At 39.7% G+C, this 19449-nt stretch overlaps 1 protein-coding gene and 1 pseudogene across 3 annotated transcripts in view; both read right to left on the bottom strand.

Annotated features, from left to right (window-relative positions):
- Positions 1–109: 109 nt before the first annotated feature.
- On the bottom strand, positions 110–2187 carry LOC100138306 (MAD2L1-binding protein-like; annotated as a pseudogene).
- A 7220-nt stretch (positions 2188–9407) lies between these two features.
- SPTSSB (serine palmitoyltransferase small subunit B) overlaps positions 9408–19449 on the bottom strand; it is a 30470-nt gene continuing 20428 nt past the window's right edge. Inside the window, exons 3-4 of one of the 3 annotated variants that reach the window (XM_059886938.1) lie at positions 17610–17673; positions 9408–10985 (exon numbers count right to left, since the gene is read on the bottom strand). In XM_059886938.1, coding sequence (XP_059742921.1) covers positions 10723–10953 — 231 coding nt within the window. In that variant the 5' untranslated portion in view covers positions 10954–10985; positions 17610–17673 and the 3' untranslated portion in view covers positions 9408–10722. The remainder of the gene's footprint in view (positions 10986–17609; positions 17674–19449) is intronic. The other 2 variants (XM_059886936.1, NM_001110774.1) reach the window with 2 other exon arrangements.

The following is a 19449-nucleotide window of genomic DNA, read 5'->3' as shown; positions in this document are numbered from 1 at the left end:
AACTTCCTCTCACCAGGAAGTAACCAGCTCCAAACAAAAGATGAGTCACTTGGTGCCACCAGAGGAAAGATAATTTAGCCATTGTGTTCGTGATTGAGAAGCATCCAGTTCACTCACGGAAGACTTTTAGTGTCACTAGTGCCAGGAGCCAAATGTAATCTTTCCAAGCTGTGGTTGGGATGGAGAGTCATCTGCAGAACAAGGTCAATTTGTGACCCTGGCTGGGCACTCTATAGCTGAGCTTGGGTCCAGACCAGTCTTCACAGTCACAGTTGCCCTGTGCTGTGCCCATGGTGCCCATGAGCAGAGTTGCTGCAGCTCACCGAAGGCATCCACAAGGAAAATGGCTCGCAAGAGACGGCGCAAACAAGCTGCTGTGCTTAAGCTCGGGTCCATGCTATTGATGGTCAAGCAGGACAAGTCAAGGTGGTAGGAATGAGACCGGCTGGGACCTGGGACTCTTTATGGAGGGCTTGCACTTGTACTTGGACAAATATCTCCTCAAGCAAGAGAACATAAAGAAACAATTAGGGACTGAAAATAACTACGCTCATGGGCAGGTGGGGCAAATTATGAACAATCAAATACAAAATGCCACAAACCAACTAAGCTTTCTGATGTGCTGAGAGCAAAAGCAAGGTCCTACCCATGATACCTGCACACAGCACTACCAAGAGGGTGAGCAGACCACGTAAGCCACCCTTCTAGCCTGACTGGCCTATCTGCCCTCCCCTCCCCCCAGCATGCCTTCCTTGGAGAGTGTGAGGAAGGGCACCTGTTCTTCATTTTCTCTCCCTTTGCAGCAGCGTGAGTCCCAATAAAGCATTGCCTGAGTTCTTCATCTGGCCTTTTATCAGTTTCTATTGATTAAAATAGAACTCCTTGGAACTTCAGGCATTGCCCCCAAGGAGCATCAGCACTTGTGCTAACGTTCAGGCAAAAAGACCCTCTAGGTGTCCAAGGACACTCTCCAGTTCTGCCAGGACATGTTGGCATTTCCTGCTGCTCTCCTCAGCAGTGGCTGGAGATTTCTTCTTCACCACGTCCTCTCCCGGGTCTGCACTTCCAGTTCTGGGGGTACCGTTATTACCCTAGGACTGAACTTTATTCTTACAGGTAATTTAGTGTTTTCTTTGAATTTGGGGAAGGGATAGTCAACTTCATTTACAAAAGGATGTATTCTGGAGTCCAAACAATATGATAAATTGGCAAGGAAGAATCTTTGTATTAGAGAACAAACTGATCCTAACTCCCAATTTTAATGTGACTAATTGGTTTTTATCCCTAAATAACTCAGTGACTCAGGCATCACTTCATGAAGGAATGCTTCTCTGAATTTCCCCACCTCCTTCCAAAGACACAGTCAGAAAACGAGAATATATGGTCACCCTCTATAAAATTATGTCTCAATCTCAGAGTGCTTTCCATACTAATAGATCTTCTGTACTCACACAATCAGAAAATGATAGAATGCAAAAAAAAAAAAAACAAAAAAAACCCAAAAACAACTATGGTATAGGGGGTGGTTGACCTGGATATTCAGAAGGTACCATTTCATCCAATGGTTAAACACATTTCTTTAGAGCAGACTGCCTTGGTTCACACTTCAGCTCTCTCACTGACTGTAATCTTGAGCAAGTCACTTAACCTGTGCCTCAACTTTTTCCACCTGTAGAATAGGAATAAATAGTATCTACCCAAGAGGGTTGGTGTGAGAATTTAATGAATTATATGTACAAAATGCTTACAACACTGCTTGACACATTGTAAATGCTACTGAAGTATTACCGATTAATATTCTGGCATGTGGTGGGTCTAGTAAAAGAGGTAGAATTTGAGATGAAGCTCAAGGTAGTTGGATAAAGACAACTTTTTACCAGGATTCAGGAACACACTTTTATAAGGCTATAAAAACTAGTGGTGAAGGTGATGTAAATAGTTGTTTTCATTTTATTTCTACTAGTCTCTATTCACAGCAATGGTCTGGGAAAGTAATCCTTCCATATTTGGCCCAGTGGAACTTACACTCCACTTCCCTACTCCTGAGCTCATGACAGATTCTGATATATTGATAATGGTATTCTTTCCAGTGAGAAGATGCAACCTTAGAATGCGTCTCAACATGGGCCTCCTGGGAGGCCCTGCCAATGATTGGAGGAACCAAAAAGATAAAACCACATACGGCATTCCCCGGTGAGTCCCTTGTGGCACCACAGAGAGACTTAAAGTCTAAAGAAGTTAAGTGACTTGCCCAAATGTTACACAGCCAGCCAGAGTGAGAACTTGAACTTGGACTTTTCTACTCTTTGGCTGGTATTTGTCATTCCATCATATATAACGGTATTTATTTTCCTAACATATCAGTTGGTTAGCTTAGTTCCTAATTAGAATGGCTTCTGACACCAAGTACATTGATGTAATTTTATTAATAAATGGTTAAATATACATATATATAAAATACATGTGTATGTATGTGTATATGCATGTGTGTAGATGGGTTGTCAAAAGCTCATCAGTAACAGAAGTAAAACCAATGAATCATTGAACTGGTAATCAGTAAAAGTTTATTGTGCATGCATCACAAAGACAGTTCACATACCAGGAGCCCTCAAACCAAAACATGGAATGAGGCTCAAAGTGTATTGCTAAAAAACAAATTATTCATTGGAAAGACAGTGCCTTTTTATTCTTCACCATGATTGGTTATAATATTAGAATTTTGTTAAATGATAGGGAACTGGGTTAGTGGTTGCCACATAATCTGTTTGGGGAAAGAGTTGTAAGTTTTGCTTTTGATTTTCAGAGGCATAAGCAAGAAATGACCCAGGTCAAGTCGGTCTTATAAAATAAACTAAGCTTTGCTTGAATGATTGAACTGATTTTTTCTGCTCAGGGAATTTCCCAGGCTGGTCTCTGTTTGTTTCTGATTTTAACAATATCACAGATTTATTAAAGACATGTATATGCAAATAATTAAAAACAATAGGAAACATGATACACTCATTCATCCAGGAGATGCCCTACACCATTGTAGTGAAATTCATAAGCCTTGCTTGCTCTGCAGCAGTCCTGATGGCACTATCTATCAGGCTTAACCAAATTATTGTGACATGATCTTGTACTCAGGTTGCAAATTGAAAAGCTCCACCAAGCTCAACAGCAGACTGAGGATACTTAGAGCTTCATGTCTGTAAGCATAAATTGTGATATTTTACAGCTTTAAAATGATGCACGATGAAATGATTGAAGACATCATTACGTGGAACAATATCCAGCAGAGAGTGTGATATTCTTAATGATTTAGCACTTGAAGCCCTTATGGGAGTGTTAAGTACTTTTACTAAAGAACTGTAGGGAAGTGGTGTTTGTTACAGTTAAGAGTGAATCTAGACCAACAGTAGAGACTTGACCATATCATGCACATGTTCAGGGAACCTGGCAAATGGGAGAAAGTAAGTGGAGTGTCTGGCTCTAAGCTGAATGTGAGTGACTTACTTAGCATTACTGAAACCCTGGTAAAGTGGTTCTCAATCTTTGCTGAATATTAGATTCACCTGCGGACTTTTAACCCTCCCATGCTGGGGGTCTGTTCTAGGGATTGTGGACTAGTTTTTTGGGTGGGGCCAGGCAGTGGTGGTTTTCAAAGCTCCCAGATGATTCCAATGTTTATCCTAAAACATGAACCAATGATGTGGTCCTTGGGGAGCAAATGTATCAATTAGCCTTTTTTTTTTTTTTGATCCTCTTTTTTTAACAACTCTCCTGTAGGGATTGCTGTGAGAATAAATGTAGGAGCGGAGAGAAGGAGCAACAAGTAGGAAAATACAAAGGATGGGGAACAATTTCTCAAAACCATCACCTACTTGTTCAGAGTTTGGAAGCTCTCCTTATAGATGAATCATTCAATACAATTTATAATGACAAATCATGTCTGGAATATGACTATGCTTCCTAACATGGATTCAAAAAATGACTTATTCACCAATTAAATTCACTTAATGAACTTTTGCAAGAATACATGGGACAAAAAAGCATAGTCTCTGCTCTCCAGAAATGACAGCTGGATAATTTTGTGGAAAATATTATAGGAGAGGGACAAAATATGCATATTTCGGCAATGGACTTTTCTTCTTCCCTCTCCTTCTTTGGAGCCAGGTACTTTCTATGGTTCATGAAAATGTAACTTGGGCGGGGAGGATGGTACTGCCTTTGTATAAGGTGCAAGAAATAAACTAACAGAAGATCATATCCAACAGCTGGTTTTTTTGGATCTTTTTTCTATTGGCTAGACCAGGGCATGAACCCCCTTCCCTCTTTTTTTAATTCTACTTAGAGCTGTACTTCCTCACCTCTGATTCCTCATCTTTCTCCCACCTGGTGGTGACAACTGAGATTGCAGTGAATGACAGTAAAACCTTCCTGGGGCTACATGTAATACTTGACAGGGTGAGGGCTAGGAGGAGGTTAAAAGGACTGAGGGGCTATGGGGGATTGGGTGGATGGGGTATGGATTAGGTGTATGTAGCTACTGAAATGCAAGCTGAAGCCCTCAGAGAAGCCTCTCCCATAAACCCACTATTCATTGAATGAATAGATTTTCTCACCCCAGCCTCAGGTAAAAGACCGTTTGATTGCTCTTTGGGATTTTGTATAATTGTTTGTTCATTTGTTTTATTTGTAGACTATATTATTTCCACAACAATGAGGGTTAATGCTGGGGTTAGGAAGGCCATAGGATTTCAGAGAGAGGTCAGACGCTTGTCAATAACCAAAGCTTCAGGAAGCTGAAGCTAGACTTTCATAGACTGTGAGTGAGTGAGTGAGTGAGTGAAGTCGCTCAGTCGTGTCCGACTCTTTGCGACCCCATGGACTGTAGCCTACCAGGCTCCTCCCTCCATGGGATTCTCCAGGCAAGAGTACTGGAGTGGGTTGCCATTGCCTTCTCCAGGGGATCTTCCTGACCCAGGGATCGAACCCCGGTCTCCCGCATTGCAGGCAGACGCTTTAACTTCTGAGCCACCAGGGAAGCCCCTTCATAGACTGTAGACTTTTCAATTGGAAAAGTCACTGGAGAGACTTCACTCCACTCTGATTTTCTAATGAAGTGACCTAACCTTGAGAAATAGTGATGGAGTGGGGTGGAGATGAGGTGAGGCAGAGGGAACCTTATAAAGCCAGGCTATAAGAAAAGGGAAGACCAAGGACCCACTGGATAAAGGAGAGATCAGTTGCCTGATTATTCATGTTTTAACATTGGGTAAAAGTGAATTATTTTAACTAAAGAAATGGAAATATTAATATGAACCAGATGTGAAGCATTTAGTTATGCTGCTGCTGCTAAGTCACTTCAGTCGTGTTCGACTCTGTGCAACCCCATTGACGGCAGCCCACCAGGCTCCCCCGTCCCTGGGATTCTCCAGGCAAGAACACTGGAGTAGGTTGCCATTTCCTTCTCCAATGCATGAAAGTGAAAAGTGAAAGTGAAGTTGCTCAGTTGTATCTGACTCTTTGTGACCCCATGGACTGCAGCCTACCAGGCTCCTCCATCCATGGGATTTTCCAGGCAAGAGTACTGGAGTGGGGTGCCATTGCCTTCTCCAATTTAGTTATGACTCATGTTAGAAAAAAAATAAAAGATTAGGGTAGTTCTTGGAGAGATAAGGACAGAGGAGCAGCATTGCAATTTACTTGGAAGTGTTGTTCAGTCACTAAGTCATGTCTGACTCTTTGCGACCCCATCAACTGCAGCACGCCAGGCTTCCCTGTCCTTCACTATCTCTTGGAGTTTGCTCAAACTCATGTCCATTGAATCAGTGATGCCATCCAGCCATCTCATTCTCTGTCACCTGCTTTTCCCCCTGCCCTCAATCTTTCCCAGCATCAAGGTGTTTTCCAATAAACTAGCTCTTTGCATCAGGTGGCCAAAATATTGGAGCTTCAGTTTCAGCATCAGTACTTGCAGTGATTATTCAGTGTTGGTTTCCTTTAGTATTGACTAGTTTGATCTCCTTGCTGTCAGTTTGAAAGCATCAGTTCTTCAGTGCTCAGCTTTCTTTATAGTCCAACTCTCACATCCATACATGACTACTGGAAAAACCATAGCATTGACTAGATGGACCTTTGTTGGCAAAGTGATGTCTCTACTTTTTAATATGCTGTTTAAGAAGTGAGGCCTTCCCATGTAAGCTCTGAAAACAAAAGGATAATGCTTCTTCCTTTTCCTTTTCCCTCTTCACTACTCTCCCACATTTATTCTCCTCTTCCCTTTCTCCAGTCCAGTGTCATCATTGAGTGGGAATCCATGCTGAGTGACATGAGGCTCTCTCCAATCAGTGCTTCCCTAGTGATGTAGATGGTGCCACCCAGGGAACTCACCTGCTGTGTGTGGGGATGGCTGTGCCAGCAGAGGATGGAAGGTGGGGCATAGGGAGCTCTCGCCTCCATTTTGCAGTCTCCCTCTACCCCACAATCAGATATCTGGGTTAAGTGTTACCTCTGTTAGAAGTAGAAATTCAACAATAAAAAGGAGCAATTTGAATTTTAAATTTCATGTGGAAGTGATTAGGAGTATGATTATTGTCAATGGAATGTGTCATCATTGCTATAAAAATAGACTTTGGCATTACAGTAAAAGCAACTGTAATTTTATTTTGGAACTCCTTTGCCTTCTCTTTCTTTATAATCTCCAAGAAAATAATTGAAATAAATAATTGGTCCTCTCTTCCCTGCTAACCCTACCATTAAATCTCCTTAATACTATCACATTCATTATTATCAACATAATAATTCAAGAATGAATCAAAGAGAACCCAAACCCTGAAGTTTGCTCTCAAAGCCTTTTCAAGCTCTAGAACTTAGTGTTGGTTTATTTCATCTGCAGGAATCGTGATGCTACTGGTGTTTCGGTTAGTCAACTTCGATGATGCAATGTACCTAGAGAATAACATTCTATTTCATGGTGGAAAATTGTAGTCTTTGCTTTCAATCAGAAGTGTAAGGACTCTTGATGAGATACAGTGAAGCTTCAAAACCTAGCAAAAGTAGGTAAAAATATATGAAGTTTGTTTCCTTGGACCTCTCAAAAAGACTATATCCTTTTTTTAGGGCAGCTAATTGCTCTGCAAATAACTTTCCCAAAATGAGGAGGAAGTTTCCTTTAGATGATTTTAAAAAATACTTTATGTATTTACTGAAATTACTCCTTTGCTCCAACCCATAAGCAAGATATGTTGACTTTATAGCTCCAAAAATTACATCACATCACACAGTGTTTCTGTCTCTGATGCCACCACCTTAGTCTGGCTCTCATCTGTGTTGGCTCCACCTGCTCAGAATCATGCCCCCATTCCATCTTCTCACATACAACAGCCGGTGTCCTCATCTCAGAGTGTAAATGACCTCCCACCCTACATTGCTCACCTGCTGAAAGACTTGCCCTGAGAGAAGTTTGAATTCCTCTAATGCAGTTCCCTCTCTCCCATCCTCTTGCTTTCTCTCCAGCACTCTGCTCTTTCTTTCAAAAGACTACAATAATTTGAAAATAGTTCATTTGCTTATTTTTTATTGTATCATTTTGCCTAGCAGATTGTATGATTCATAAATTCAGGAATATTTCTGTCTTGTTTATCTTTGGTTCCTGGTGGCAAGTGCAATAATGGACATGATGGACTTTTCCCGCAGTATTTTTAAAATAAAAAATTTCAAGCATATACTATAGAGAACTTTATAACGAACACCTGAATACCTAACCCCTAGTTTCTACTGTACTTTCTTCATCATGTATTTATCCATCTCTCTATTCCTCTACCCATCAACACATGGTTGACTTTTAATACATTTGTTGAATGAATGGGTAAATGAAGAATTTACCCTTTGGTAAATAGAAGTTGTATGTCCTAAGGTGACTCAACACAAGACTACGCCTCCTTATTTCTGTGTGGACACAGGGTCTGGGGAACTATGTCATGTTCCGTACTACGTGTATCTGTTTAGCTCTGTACCAGGCATTGGGCCAGAAAACTGAGGAGGCCAGAAAAATGAGAAATAAGACAAATTTCCTGCCTTTCAGAGGCACATGCTCGAATAGTGAGAAGATCCAAATATGTTAGTGATAGAAGAAAGAAGTAGAGGATGTCGACTAGAGATTTTTTTTTTTTGCATGCATGACTTGTTAATAAAGACCAACCAGTGCCATCTCAACGTTAAAACTGCCTGATTTCTTGGCCTTTTGTGTTTGTTGTTGCACAAGTAGGCGGAAACAATTGTTGATTTGGCCAATACCAATGAAGGAATATTTTATGATTCTTAGTTTAGTGAATGACAAATGCAAGCCCATTGGAATCATGAAACTCTTAGCTTTTTTTTTTTTAAGTTCTGTACATACCATGAAATATACACATTATAGAAGCAAAGGAAAACATAGAAAAAGTATTGCTTATCTAGGCTAACTACGGTCAAGGTAAAGAGCATCTCTGCCTAGTCTGCAAAATTGACAGAGAAGAGCAGGTAGAGCTTTCTTCCTTCTGCATGCAGATAGGTTGTTTTCAAACTACGGTCGATTATATCTTTTGGACCCTGCATTTATTATTTTGATTGCTCAGAGGAAATGCTTACCTTTGAAGTGACATCCTGGGGCAGTGCTTCGCAATATCCTTTATTAAGCTTTACTGTGTCTATTCACATTTATTTTAATTCTTATTTTTAGAAGGAGGATTTTAAGAAGGTCAATGCATTTAAGAAGGTCAGTGATTGAATTCCAAGAGTACTTAGCAGGGGTCCCTGTATATAAAGGGTTGAATCATTGTGAACTGGGAATGCATCCAGGTTTATGCCTAACTGAGAATCCTCTGTGAAATATTTAAAAGTGAAAGCGTTCTTTTAAAACAGGCCCATGGACCTGGACAACATAGAAATGGCGAACACAGCGCTGCATACACAGCAGAAGCAGAGTTGAGATCTGGGCTTACTGTTCTTCTGATCTTGACTGTATCCTCAGCCCCTCACCCCTTTTATTGATGACATTCTGCTTTCTAGCATGTCAGGGGCCCTCAGCCAATTAACTTTCATTTGCTTACATTGTCCTCCCATGGGCTTCTACGTGGCAAATATTTCAGGGCCCAGTATGGTCCTGACCTGGATTTGCTTCCTGGCTTTGCCACTAGTAGTTAAAGGACCTTGAACAAGAAATGTACTTTTTCTAAGTTCTAGGTTCCTTATCTGTAACTGGGAGACCTTAATACCTATCTGAATATGTAAAACATGTCTGCCATGTAGAAGACTCTTGATAAATGTAGTCTTACCCTGCCATCTTAAGATCAGTTGCCACCTTGGATTAGTAAGAATGATATTTGCAGAGAAGTATGGATGTAAGCATCTAGATATTGAGTGCAATAGGAGGAAAAAGCAAATCTGGAGATGGATATTTTATTTATAAAATTAAACCTAATTTTATTTTGCAAAAATCAACAAATACATGTTCAGATCTGTTTTATCTTCAAAACACGTTTTTGTTTTTTAACAAACATGCAAGGTAATTTGGCATGCCAAACATCTTTCCCTCTAGTTCTCCTTGAAATTTTCTTTCATAACACAAAGAAAGGTGCAAATATTGTCCAAAAACTATTTATATTTTTACCCTCCAGAATTACTAACATTAATATTTATTGAGAGGAAAGGAAAACTGCAAGGTTTGTTCTTTGGCATTCACATTTGACTCAACAGTATAATTAAAAACTTGTATTTGTTTCTAAGATAAACACTTTGAAGGAAATTTAATAAATCTTGTTTTTGCTCTGCAAAGGAGCCACTATATCAAAGCATTTAACTGAAGCTGTCGAGTTCCTGCTGGTAGAATATTACTTCCAGCCTATTTATTAGCTTTTCTTCCCGTAGCCCAATATATGATCCCTACCCCCCTCTCCACTGAGTGAAAGCACAGAAAGGATGCAATTTCTTGTCTCTTTTCCCCCAGCATCATGCAAGGCAAGGCAGCATCACAATCACAACATCTGAATTTACTTTGATTATGTATTTTTTCTTATGCTTAAAATTATTTTGTTTTATAATACTTACTGGGTTATCTAAAATCAACATTGTTGATTTTAAACTGTTATAAAGCCAGACTTTTAGAGACATTTGAAACAATTCATGAAACATGTCTGAAAGGAGTTAATTGCCTTAAACCAATGCCTTCAATTCTTTTGCACTTGAAGGAAAAGAATTTTAGGTATCAGCAGGTTTCTAGAAAATAAGACTTTGGGGTCTATATAATTTATTTGGATCTTTTTGTATATTGTAAACAAAGATAGGATACTTTGTAGCTTATGAACAAATTTTTAAAAAATATATCCTTCACTATAGAATAGGTATCAAGGGAGCATTTTAAATATGATTCTGATAGATCTCTTATAAGCCTATTTTTCCAGAAAAAGCTTATAGGCAATTTACCAATTAAAAACAAAATCTGAACTCATAGATTTAAGTTGAAAGAATATGGTACGTGAGGTAAGGTCACTGTGTTATCCATGGTCTGATGCACAACATGGTGTGTATAAAAGAACCTAAAGAGACATCTATCTCAAATTTCAGGCAGGATCTAAGACTGCATAGAGAGGGGAGAGCTTTTGAGGTTAGACAGTGAAAGAAGCCACAGTATTCACCTAAATCAATGCGTTGGAAGCAGCATACACATATGCAATGCCAGTTTGCAGAATGCAGAAAAGATCAATTAGAAATTGTACTGTGATAGCCACACATTTTGGAGAAAAATTCCCAAGCCAGGCGAATGTGGATTGGGATAAAAACATAGGCAGTGTACACTACCATAGCAAAGATGGTTAGTATGATGGTATTGAACATAGATTGCTCCCAAGGCTCCAAGACAGCACAGCAGCTAATGATTTGATATTGATAGTAGAGCCAGGATAAGTAGTCCTTCACACGCTTGAAATCCATGGCTGGTTCCTTCAAGCTGCAGAAAGTCTGTCCTGTTAAAAAAAGGTAACAGATTAGAACAAAACATAAATAAGGCACTGAACACAGAATCTCCTTAGATTTTCATGATCTCAGCATGTTAAAAATTTTCAAAGAAGGTTAATGATCATTGAGTGAATTACTAATAGGAATATTACATGGATATAATACACAGCATGTTAATCATAAGAATTAATAATATTGTCATTACTACTAATAATTACTACTAGAATTAATAGCAATATTATTAACAGTAATATTTATCTAAAAATCATTAATGCTAGTAATAATTCTAGTGATAGTAGTATTTACAATTGAGGCTAACCACATTTTATTTAGCCCTGTACATCGAGAGAAATAAACATGAATTTTCTATTTCCTACGATTATATTTTGTAAGAAGAAGTTTAAAAAATAGTATGTGGGAAAGAGTTAATACAGCAAGCCTGAGGCCGCTATCTTTAGAAGGGCCCCTGGCTGGCATCTGGGAACTTGGTTTTTGGAATGTTCTCTTCATTCCCTAATGGATAAGGATGATTCACCATGCCCAGACTGTGTAAACACTGTAATTTATGGTGAACACCTGCTTTATTCTGGGAGCCTGGAATTTTTGTAATTGCCAGGCAGAGAGTGTCCATATAGCCAGCCCCAATAAAAATCTTGGTGCTGAGTCTCTAATGGGCTGCCCTGGGCAGAAACTTGACATGTATCATGGTACTTTTTGTTGGTAAAGAGAGAAGCACCCTCTGGGTGTCCACTCATGGGAGGGAGGGAACATCTGAAGCCTATATATGGATTTCTTCAGACTCTGCCCATGTCTCTCTTCCTTGCTGATCCTGTTGTTCATCATTTTGCTACAATAAACCTTAGCTGTGAGTGTGAATATATGCTGAGTCCTATGAGTCTTTCTAGCGAGGCACTTGACATGTGGTTGGTCTTAGAACCTCGGAAACAAAGGGGAAGTCGAAAGTGTACCTTTGGGTGGTCATTTGGTTTGGGGGTAGAGAACTTATGAAAGCCAAAAGAATGTTTTGTTGGCCCTCGGATAGGATCACAGTTAAAACTTCCTAGAAGGAAGGTCATCAGACACCCATAGACATGGTGGATGTCCTTGTATATATAAGCTGACCTGTGCTTGTTCTGCTTATTCCTGAGAACATCATGGTGCCACATCATCTAAGTCCACCTTGATGACTTTTACTATTCAAATCACAGTTACATCTTTTGAAGATCATTCCTATGTTCTGACATGAACGTATTTCTCTTTTTTTTGATTCTCATTTGAGTAAAAGCAAGATATTTTTGCTGCATAAGACCGTGGACTCCTCAGGTTATGGGGAGATTCTCATGATCCTAAGGCCTAGCATAAAGACAGTCATCAGTGAATACTTGCTGAACAAATAAGTAAATAAATGAACAACATGTAACTAACTTAAAAAAAAATAGAGATGACTCAGTCTGGACCTAAGTGGGATACAGTTTGCTATTGCTGACTTTCAATAGCTTGGCTTTGATAATAAGTAACCCTTTCTGATTGGAGAAGGCAATGGCAACACACTCCAGTACTCTTGCCTGGAAAATCCCATGGATGGAGGAACCTGGTGAGCTGCAGTCCATGGGGTCGCTACGAGTCGGGCACGACTGAGTGACTTCACTTTTACTTTTCACTTTCCTGCACTGGGGAAGGAAATGGCAATCCACTCTAGTGTTCTTGCCTGGAGAATCCCAGGGATGGAGGAGCCTGGTGGGCTTCCGTCTGTGGGGTCGCACAGAGTTGGACACGACTGAAGCGACTTAGCAACAGCAGCAGCAGCAACCCTTTCTGATAAGGATAATTTCCACAAAACTTAAAATGGGAAAGCCTTTGTGTTACTAGGTCATGATTATTTGTAATTATGGTCAGAATAATCCAAATAAGTAGATAATAGAAACTGAAGTTGTTTTTACTTTCCTATGAAAAGAAAAGTGAGCCTCTCATCTTTTCTAGAAGCTGGAGTAGGGAACTAAGTAATTAGATATAAATGCATTGCCCTGGCAGGTGGACTTCAGTGAGGAGTTACCTCCAGTGTTCTTCATTCCTAACTCTAGTTGCAGAGAAAGAGCAAAGGTCAAAGGTCTTAGAGAAAATGAGTGACAGAAGGAGTGATAATTTTAGTGAATAATATTATCCAAGTAACCAAGATTTTCCATTGATAGACTGATAGAGAAAATTAGGAGATATGACTATTTGAGCTATTAGGCTGTTTCATTAGACAACTGTATGTTTCAAACTAAATTTGATTTTTAAGAATCTCATTCATGGATACCCATACTTGCTCCCTCTTCATTACCTAGACAGTTTAGGGTGGTGCCAGGTAAGTGATTAGGAATGTGAGAGTCCATTCATCAGGTATGAAGTTCCAGACTGTGCTGGGTGAAGGTGGCAGAATGATGGCTCAGGGAAGCCCAGATCTTCCCCTTAAGAAGCTTTATCCATTTGGGAAGACAAGTAGCAATCAAACAATATATGTAAATATATAATTATCAACTACATTATGCCCTAAAGGACAGGAGCAATGTATAAAGGGGCTGTGGGAAAATTAATCCAGCCTAAGTATGTCTCTGAGGAAGAGGTATTTGAGGTAAAATCCAAGAGATGACTGTGAGTCTAACAGATAAGTCAGGTGGGGAGAATGGCCAAGACAGAGGAATCAACTTGTGTTTGTTCAAAAGTTAGAGGATGGAAGGAGTTTGATAGGAGGTTGGGTGGGGCAGTGAATGGAGCACAGAGATCTGGGGAGGGAGACTGGGAGTATGAGAAAACTAAAGAGGAGGAAATGACCAGAGTGAGGCCACACACCCTAAGCTTGAACCTACGAGTGAGGGGGCTCCAGAGGTTTTTAATACGGGAATGCTGTAGTGGGTTTGAGAGGATGAGACTTTAAGTTCATATAGCCACATTGCCTTCCCTGCATTCTAAAGCCAAGTTGAAATGCTTTTGAATTTTCAGTAAATCTCTGCCTCTGCCCTCCCATAGGAATTACTCATTCAGAATCAACCATGTACTGGAAATCTGTTTAAAATATTTTCAATTACTCTTTTTACTTTTATAAATGAGATAAATCACTCTTTTAGAAATATCATTGACTTTTTCCCCTATACATTGTAGCTTTTAAAAATGTACTAATTAAAAAAAATTTTTTTTAATGTACTAATTAATTGCCTAGCCATTGGTTTCTCTTAAAAAATTAAAGTTCTTGCTTGAGTAGCCCCAGTGGACACCTTGATTGTGCCGTTGTGAGGGAACCTGAGCCGAGGCACTAAGCTCACTTGTGCCCACATTTCTAAGTCATAGAAACCCTGAGGTGGTCAGTGTTCATTGTTTTTAGCTGTTAAAGTCAAACGATCAAGGAAACAACGGCTCTAAAGCATACCAACATGCATCACACCAAAGCTGGATACCTGGTAAAGCCTTGGTTACATATTGCTAACAATTTAAAGGATTAAGATTGAATTTTTGTATTCTCACTCATTTCCACAGTGCCCTGGATCACTTCCCAGCCCTCTCTGTTGTCACCTCTGACATGCTTTTATGGTCCCATTTCATTCCAGTCTCACAAAGTAGGAGAATCAATAAAAAGCATTGATGTCCCGTTTTCCTTTGGTTATTTTCCCCCTTATTAATGAGATGCAGTTTTAAAGATCATCTATTTACTGTTGGTCATGAAAAGGTGAGAAGAGTTGGTTATTATTGGTAAACCATCTGCTACAACCTATTGTTAGAATATACACTATATTTAGATTCTAGATTTGCTTAGATAATATGTTTTTCCTTCCTACTGAGTCTATTTTTAAATTTCCTATGGGACAACATGCAAGATTTAAGAAAACCACTTTAGACAATTTAAGATGAGTAATGTGGGAAGGAGAATTCATTCATTCATTAAACAACGCACTTTGAGTATTGCTATGTGGTTTTTTCTGAGTAGTAACAGCTTCAAAAGGAATCTATTCCAAAATGGCATTGCAGACAGAAGATGCTCTTCTTAGCAGCAGCAAACTGGACCACGTAGCAAACATGCAGTGATGAGGGCCAGGAATGAGCACTAAATGTGGGGAAAGGGCATGGAAAATGCTAAGAAGCAAGTTAGGAAAATAGGCTGAATTTGGGAAATAAGATGACAAAAATGGCATGAAATTAATTATCCACAGGTAACCTGGAACTGTTATTGTTGTTGTTAAGTTGCTAAGTTGTGTTCAACTCTTTTGTGACCCCATGATCTATAGCCTGCCAGGCTCCTCTGTTGATGGGATTTCCCAGGCAAGAGTACTGGATTAGGTTGCCATTTCCTTCTCTAGGGGATCTCCTTCACCAGGAACTGAACCCGCATCTTCTGCATCTCCTGCATTGGCAGGATTCTTTATCACTGAGCCACCAGGAAAGCCCAACCTAGAACTAGATAACAGCAAACATCTTAATGTCTTAATTTTCACTGTGAAGTGTGAAAAATTAACTTGCCCTTAAAGACCTGATGGCATATCCTAGTAACGCTAAAAAAAGACATAAAATGCTTACTCTATTTAAGCATACTATGCATCTCCTTGTTTTTAATTGTGTTTTTTAAAAGATGATTTCCTGTATATGGAAAAGAGGGAGCAAGTAGTTTGTTCTTTCTCTTCCTCCTCCTCCTTTTACTTTTTCCTCTAAACTTGATGATTTTTTAAAACCCTCTTAAATGTTTAAGGAGGTTGTGCATTCAAAGGTGACACTGCCTAAGCACATGGTGGTTTGTGTTCAGTAGTACAGTGGCCTGGATGGGTTTGGCTCTAGCAGCTGAAGCTGTGTGTAATGCCTTCAGGTGAGTGGGGAGGACTGGGAGCCCCTTCAGGACACAAAGTCAGTGAAGTGCTTGGTAAAAAATGGGGGTGGGACAAAGGCCAGCCCTGTTGCCTGGAGGGATGGATTGTGAGGCCAGAGGAAAAGCTTTCTCTGGGCCATTTGATTTTTAATGTTTCTTTCTTTTAATGGAAGTATAGTTGTCAATGTGTTAGTTTGAGGTGTATAGAAGTGATTCAATTTCTATGTGTATTTATATGTGTAAGTGTGTGTAAATAAATGTATATATACATATATGCATATGTATGTATGTATATGTGACTAAGCCTAAGCACTGGCTCAAGTTCTGACTCCTCCACTTGCTGGGCATGTAACCTTGGCACAGTTACTTAATTATTCTGGACCTCAAGTTCCTCATCTGTAAATGGAAATAACAATCCCTTCTGTTTAAGGTTGCTGTGAGGATTAGCAAAAATGCAAGCAAAGCATCAAGTAAAGGGATCTGTATATGGAAGAAGTACATAGATAGGAAGATGGAATCTAACCAGAGAAAGACTTTCCCCTCTCTACCTTCCTTTTTATTTACTACCATCCTGGTAATTGCACTAGGAACTGGAGATTCCATAGTGACTGAGACAATCATGGCCACTGTTCCCAAGAATGATAATTATAATTTAGCTGGATATATTCCACATATATGCATTTTAGACAATATTTACCATGTGTTAAGTAGCTAAGGTGGAATCCTAGAATGTTAGTGGCTGGATGGACTGTAGAATCCCCTGCTGCTAAGTCACTTCAGTCGTGTCCGACTCTGTGTGACCCCATAGACTTCAGCCCACCAGGCTCTCCTGCCCCTGGGATTCTCCAGGCAAGAACACTGGAGTGGGTTGCCATTTCCTTCTCCAATGCATGAAAGTGAAAAAGTGAAAGTGAAGTCGCTCAGTCGTGTCCGACTCTTAGTGACCCCATGGACTGTAGCCCACCAGGCTCCTCCATCCATGAGATTTTCTAGGCAAGAGTGCTGGAGTGGGGTGCCATTGCCTTCTCCAGTAGAATCCCCTAGACCCAGTCATTAATTTTAAAGAAAAGTGTCAAGCCTATGAGGCTAAACATTAAATGGATATTAAATTGCTTGACGTCAAATTGGTTTGTCAAACCGAATTAAAGTGACTAGATTATTCCAGGTGGTGAATACCCTGTGTTTTGTGAACTGATGTTGGATGAAAGAAGTAGACATTTCAGTGGAGGGTTTCTGTGATCTTCAAAGATTCAAAGTTGAGCAAGGACATTGGTATCAAGTGTGTAGGTATCTGGAAGAACTTCAGCCCCACCTTCTCTCAATTTCCCCAGATTCTACTCTTCTCTTACTCAAGACTCCTGAAACCCCAGATTCTCTTCCAGTCAAATCAAGGTCTGAATGCCCACTTATTGCAGATATTACTGGGAACTGGCAAAAGCTAAGGTTACTGTTAGCAGTGTACAACTTAGCATGGATAAAAGACCCAAAGTGGAGTTTTGCCAAATTGAGGGGAGAAAAAGCTGGGAGAAAGTGTATTAGAGAATGATTAAGAGAGTCTTGGGAACCAGAGGGAGAGAGAGATTCCTGCAGGGAACCCAGGGAATGAATGGGGACACAGTGACAGTAGAAAACAGGAGGACTTGGAATTTCCCTAAGAAGTTATGTCATAACTGATTGGAGAGTTAGTGGCTATTTTTAATTTCCAAATGATTTTTTTATTTCTGAATATGATCACTGAGTGATTTTTCTCTCACTAGATTGTATACAGTGAGGAAAGGTAAGTTTTAATCTCGTCTCTCACAATGAAAGGGAGAAGTCCTGGGACTTGGGATCCACATTAGTCAGGGACAAAACTTTCTTCTGGCCTGAGCAGAGAAGAAGGTTAGAATAAATAGAGCAATAAAAAAACCCATATGCTCGCATAAACCCATGTAATACATGAGTCACAAAATGAGAACACTGTTAAAGGAACCTTCAGGGTGGGGACAAAAGTAGAGGCTGGGCTTGCTCAGGAGGCTTTTTGGTTTTGGATCTCTCCATGGGAATGGACGTGGTAAAAAGTTAGGCAACCACAATGAAAGATGAGTACTTGATGATTTGTCAGGGCAGTGTTTACCTTGGGAACACTGCAAAAGACTTGATCTTGCAGCCCTCCTCTGCCTAAAGAAAGTACTCCAAATGATTGGATTTTCTAAGAAAGGGATTTTCCTTTCTAAACATTGGCTAAAAAATGAATCTTCCCTCCTTAGGTGGGTGTGGGACCTAACACATTTTGGTTTAAATCTCCTTCTAAAATGTCAGAATCTGGGGCTAAAGAGAAAAGTCAGAAGGATCTACAATTGATCGTGGGCTAACTCCTTCCCAACTTATTTTGGAATTCTACGTCAATCACTCAGCTTTTTCTGTGCTTCGTATTTGGAACCTGAAAACCTGAGAAGTGGGAAAAGTATCCTGCCTGCTGCCGCAGAGGGAGATGCTGTATCTAAAAAGAGATTGTGTCTGTACTTGGAAGTAGCTTTCTTTAGAAAGAGCTCAATGTGACTGACTCAAGTTGAAGCCTTCCTTTAATTAACTAATTCATTTAGAGGAGCAGAGTGATTTCCTTCCAAAGACTACAGTGTGAAAAGTGGTGATAAAAGAGAGTAAATTTACAGAGGAGGAGACTGATAAGCTCAGTCAGCTGATCAAGGCCACTATCAGCAGTGATAACTCAGGCTGACAGTAGGTATCCATGATATCATGGCATGAAAATGGCACTTTTCTACTGTCTTCCTCTCCCAAATTCACAGCCTCAGTCTAATCATGAGAAAAAACACCAGGCAAATTTTCAACAGAAGAGCCTCTTACAAAATGCCTGCCCTTAAAATTCTTAGCACTTAAAACTCTCAAGGTCATCAGAAACAGGCAAAAACAGAAAAATTGTCACAGCCCAAAGCAGCCTAAGGAAACATGACAACTAAATGTAGTATTTTAGCCTAGATGGAGTCCTGAAAAAAGAAAAGGATTTTAGCTAAAAACAAAGTAAATTTGAGTAATGTATTGGCTTTAATAATAGCATATCAACACTGGCTCATTAATTGTAACACATGTCATACTAATGTAAGATGCTGATAGCAGAAGCTGAGTGCAGGGCATATGGTAATTCACTGTATTATTGTCTCAATTTTTCTGTAGGTCTAAAAATGTTCAAAATATTCTGATGTTCTAACAAAAGCAAAAAAAAAAAAACAGAAAGTCCTAAAACATCCAGTTATCTTTACTCCAAACTTCAGTGAATTTTGCTTATGCTGTCTTCTTTCCTGTCTGGAAATCTCTTCCTCATAACTCTGAATGTAGCTAAATAATAGCCTTCCACAAAAGACTGACTTTCAAACATTTTCAAACACAATATAAAAGAAAAGTGCACTTTACACTGTGATCCATGGTACACACCCATACATATACCTTTAACTGAAATAAACATCTCTCAAAATAATACTCTTCAGGGCGTGCTGACATTTTATCTCCTATTCTGTTCTACTCCACTCATTTCTCTTCTGCTGTCTTCTGTGTTATTGTCTTCATTCATTACAAAATACCAATTGTGAACTACCACATCAGTTTTTGGGGGGCTGTGCTGCACAGCTTGTAGGATCTCAATT

Source organism: Bos taurus, chromosome 1 (genome assembly GCF_002263795.3).
Source record: "Bos taurus isolate L1 Dominette 01449 registration number 42190680 breed Hereford chromosome 1, ARS-UCD2.0, whole genome shotgun sequence".
NCBI classification, from domain to species: domain Eukaryota; kingdom Metazoa; phylum Chordata; class Mammalia; order Artiodactyla; family Bovidae; genus Bos; species Bos taurus.
Note: the sequence above shows the minus strand (reverse complement) of the source record. Positions and strands in the feature narration are given on the sequence as shown.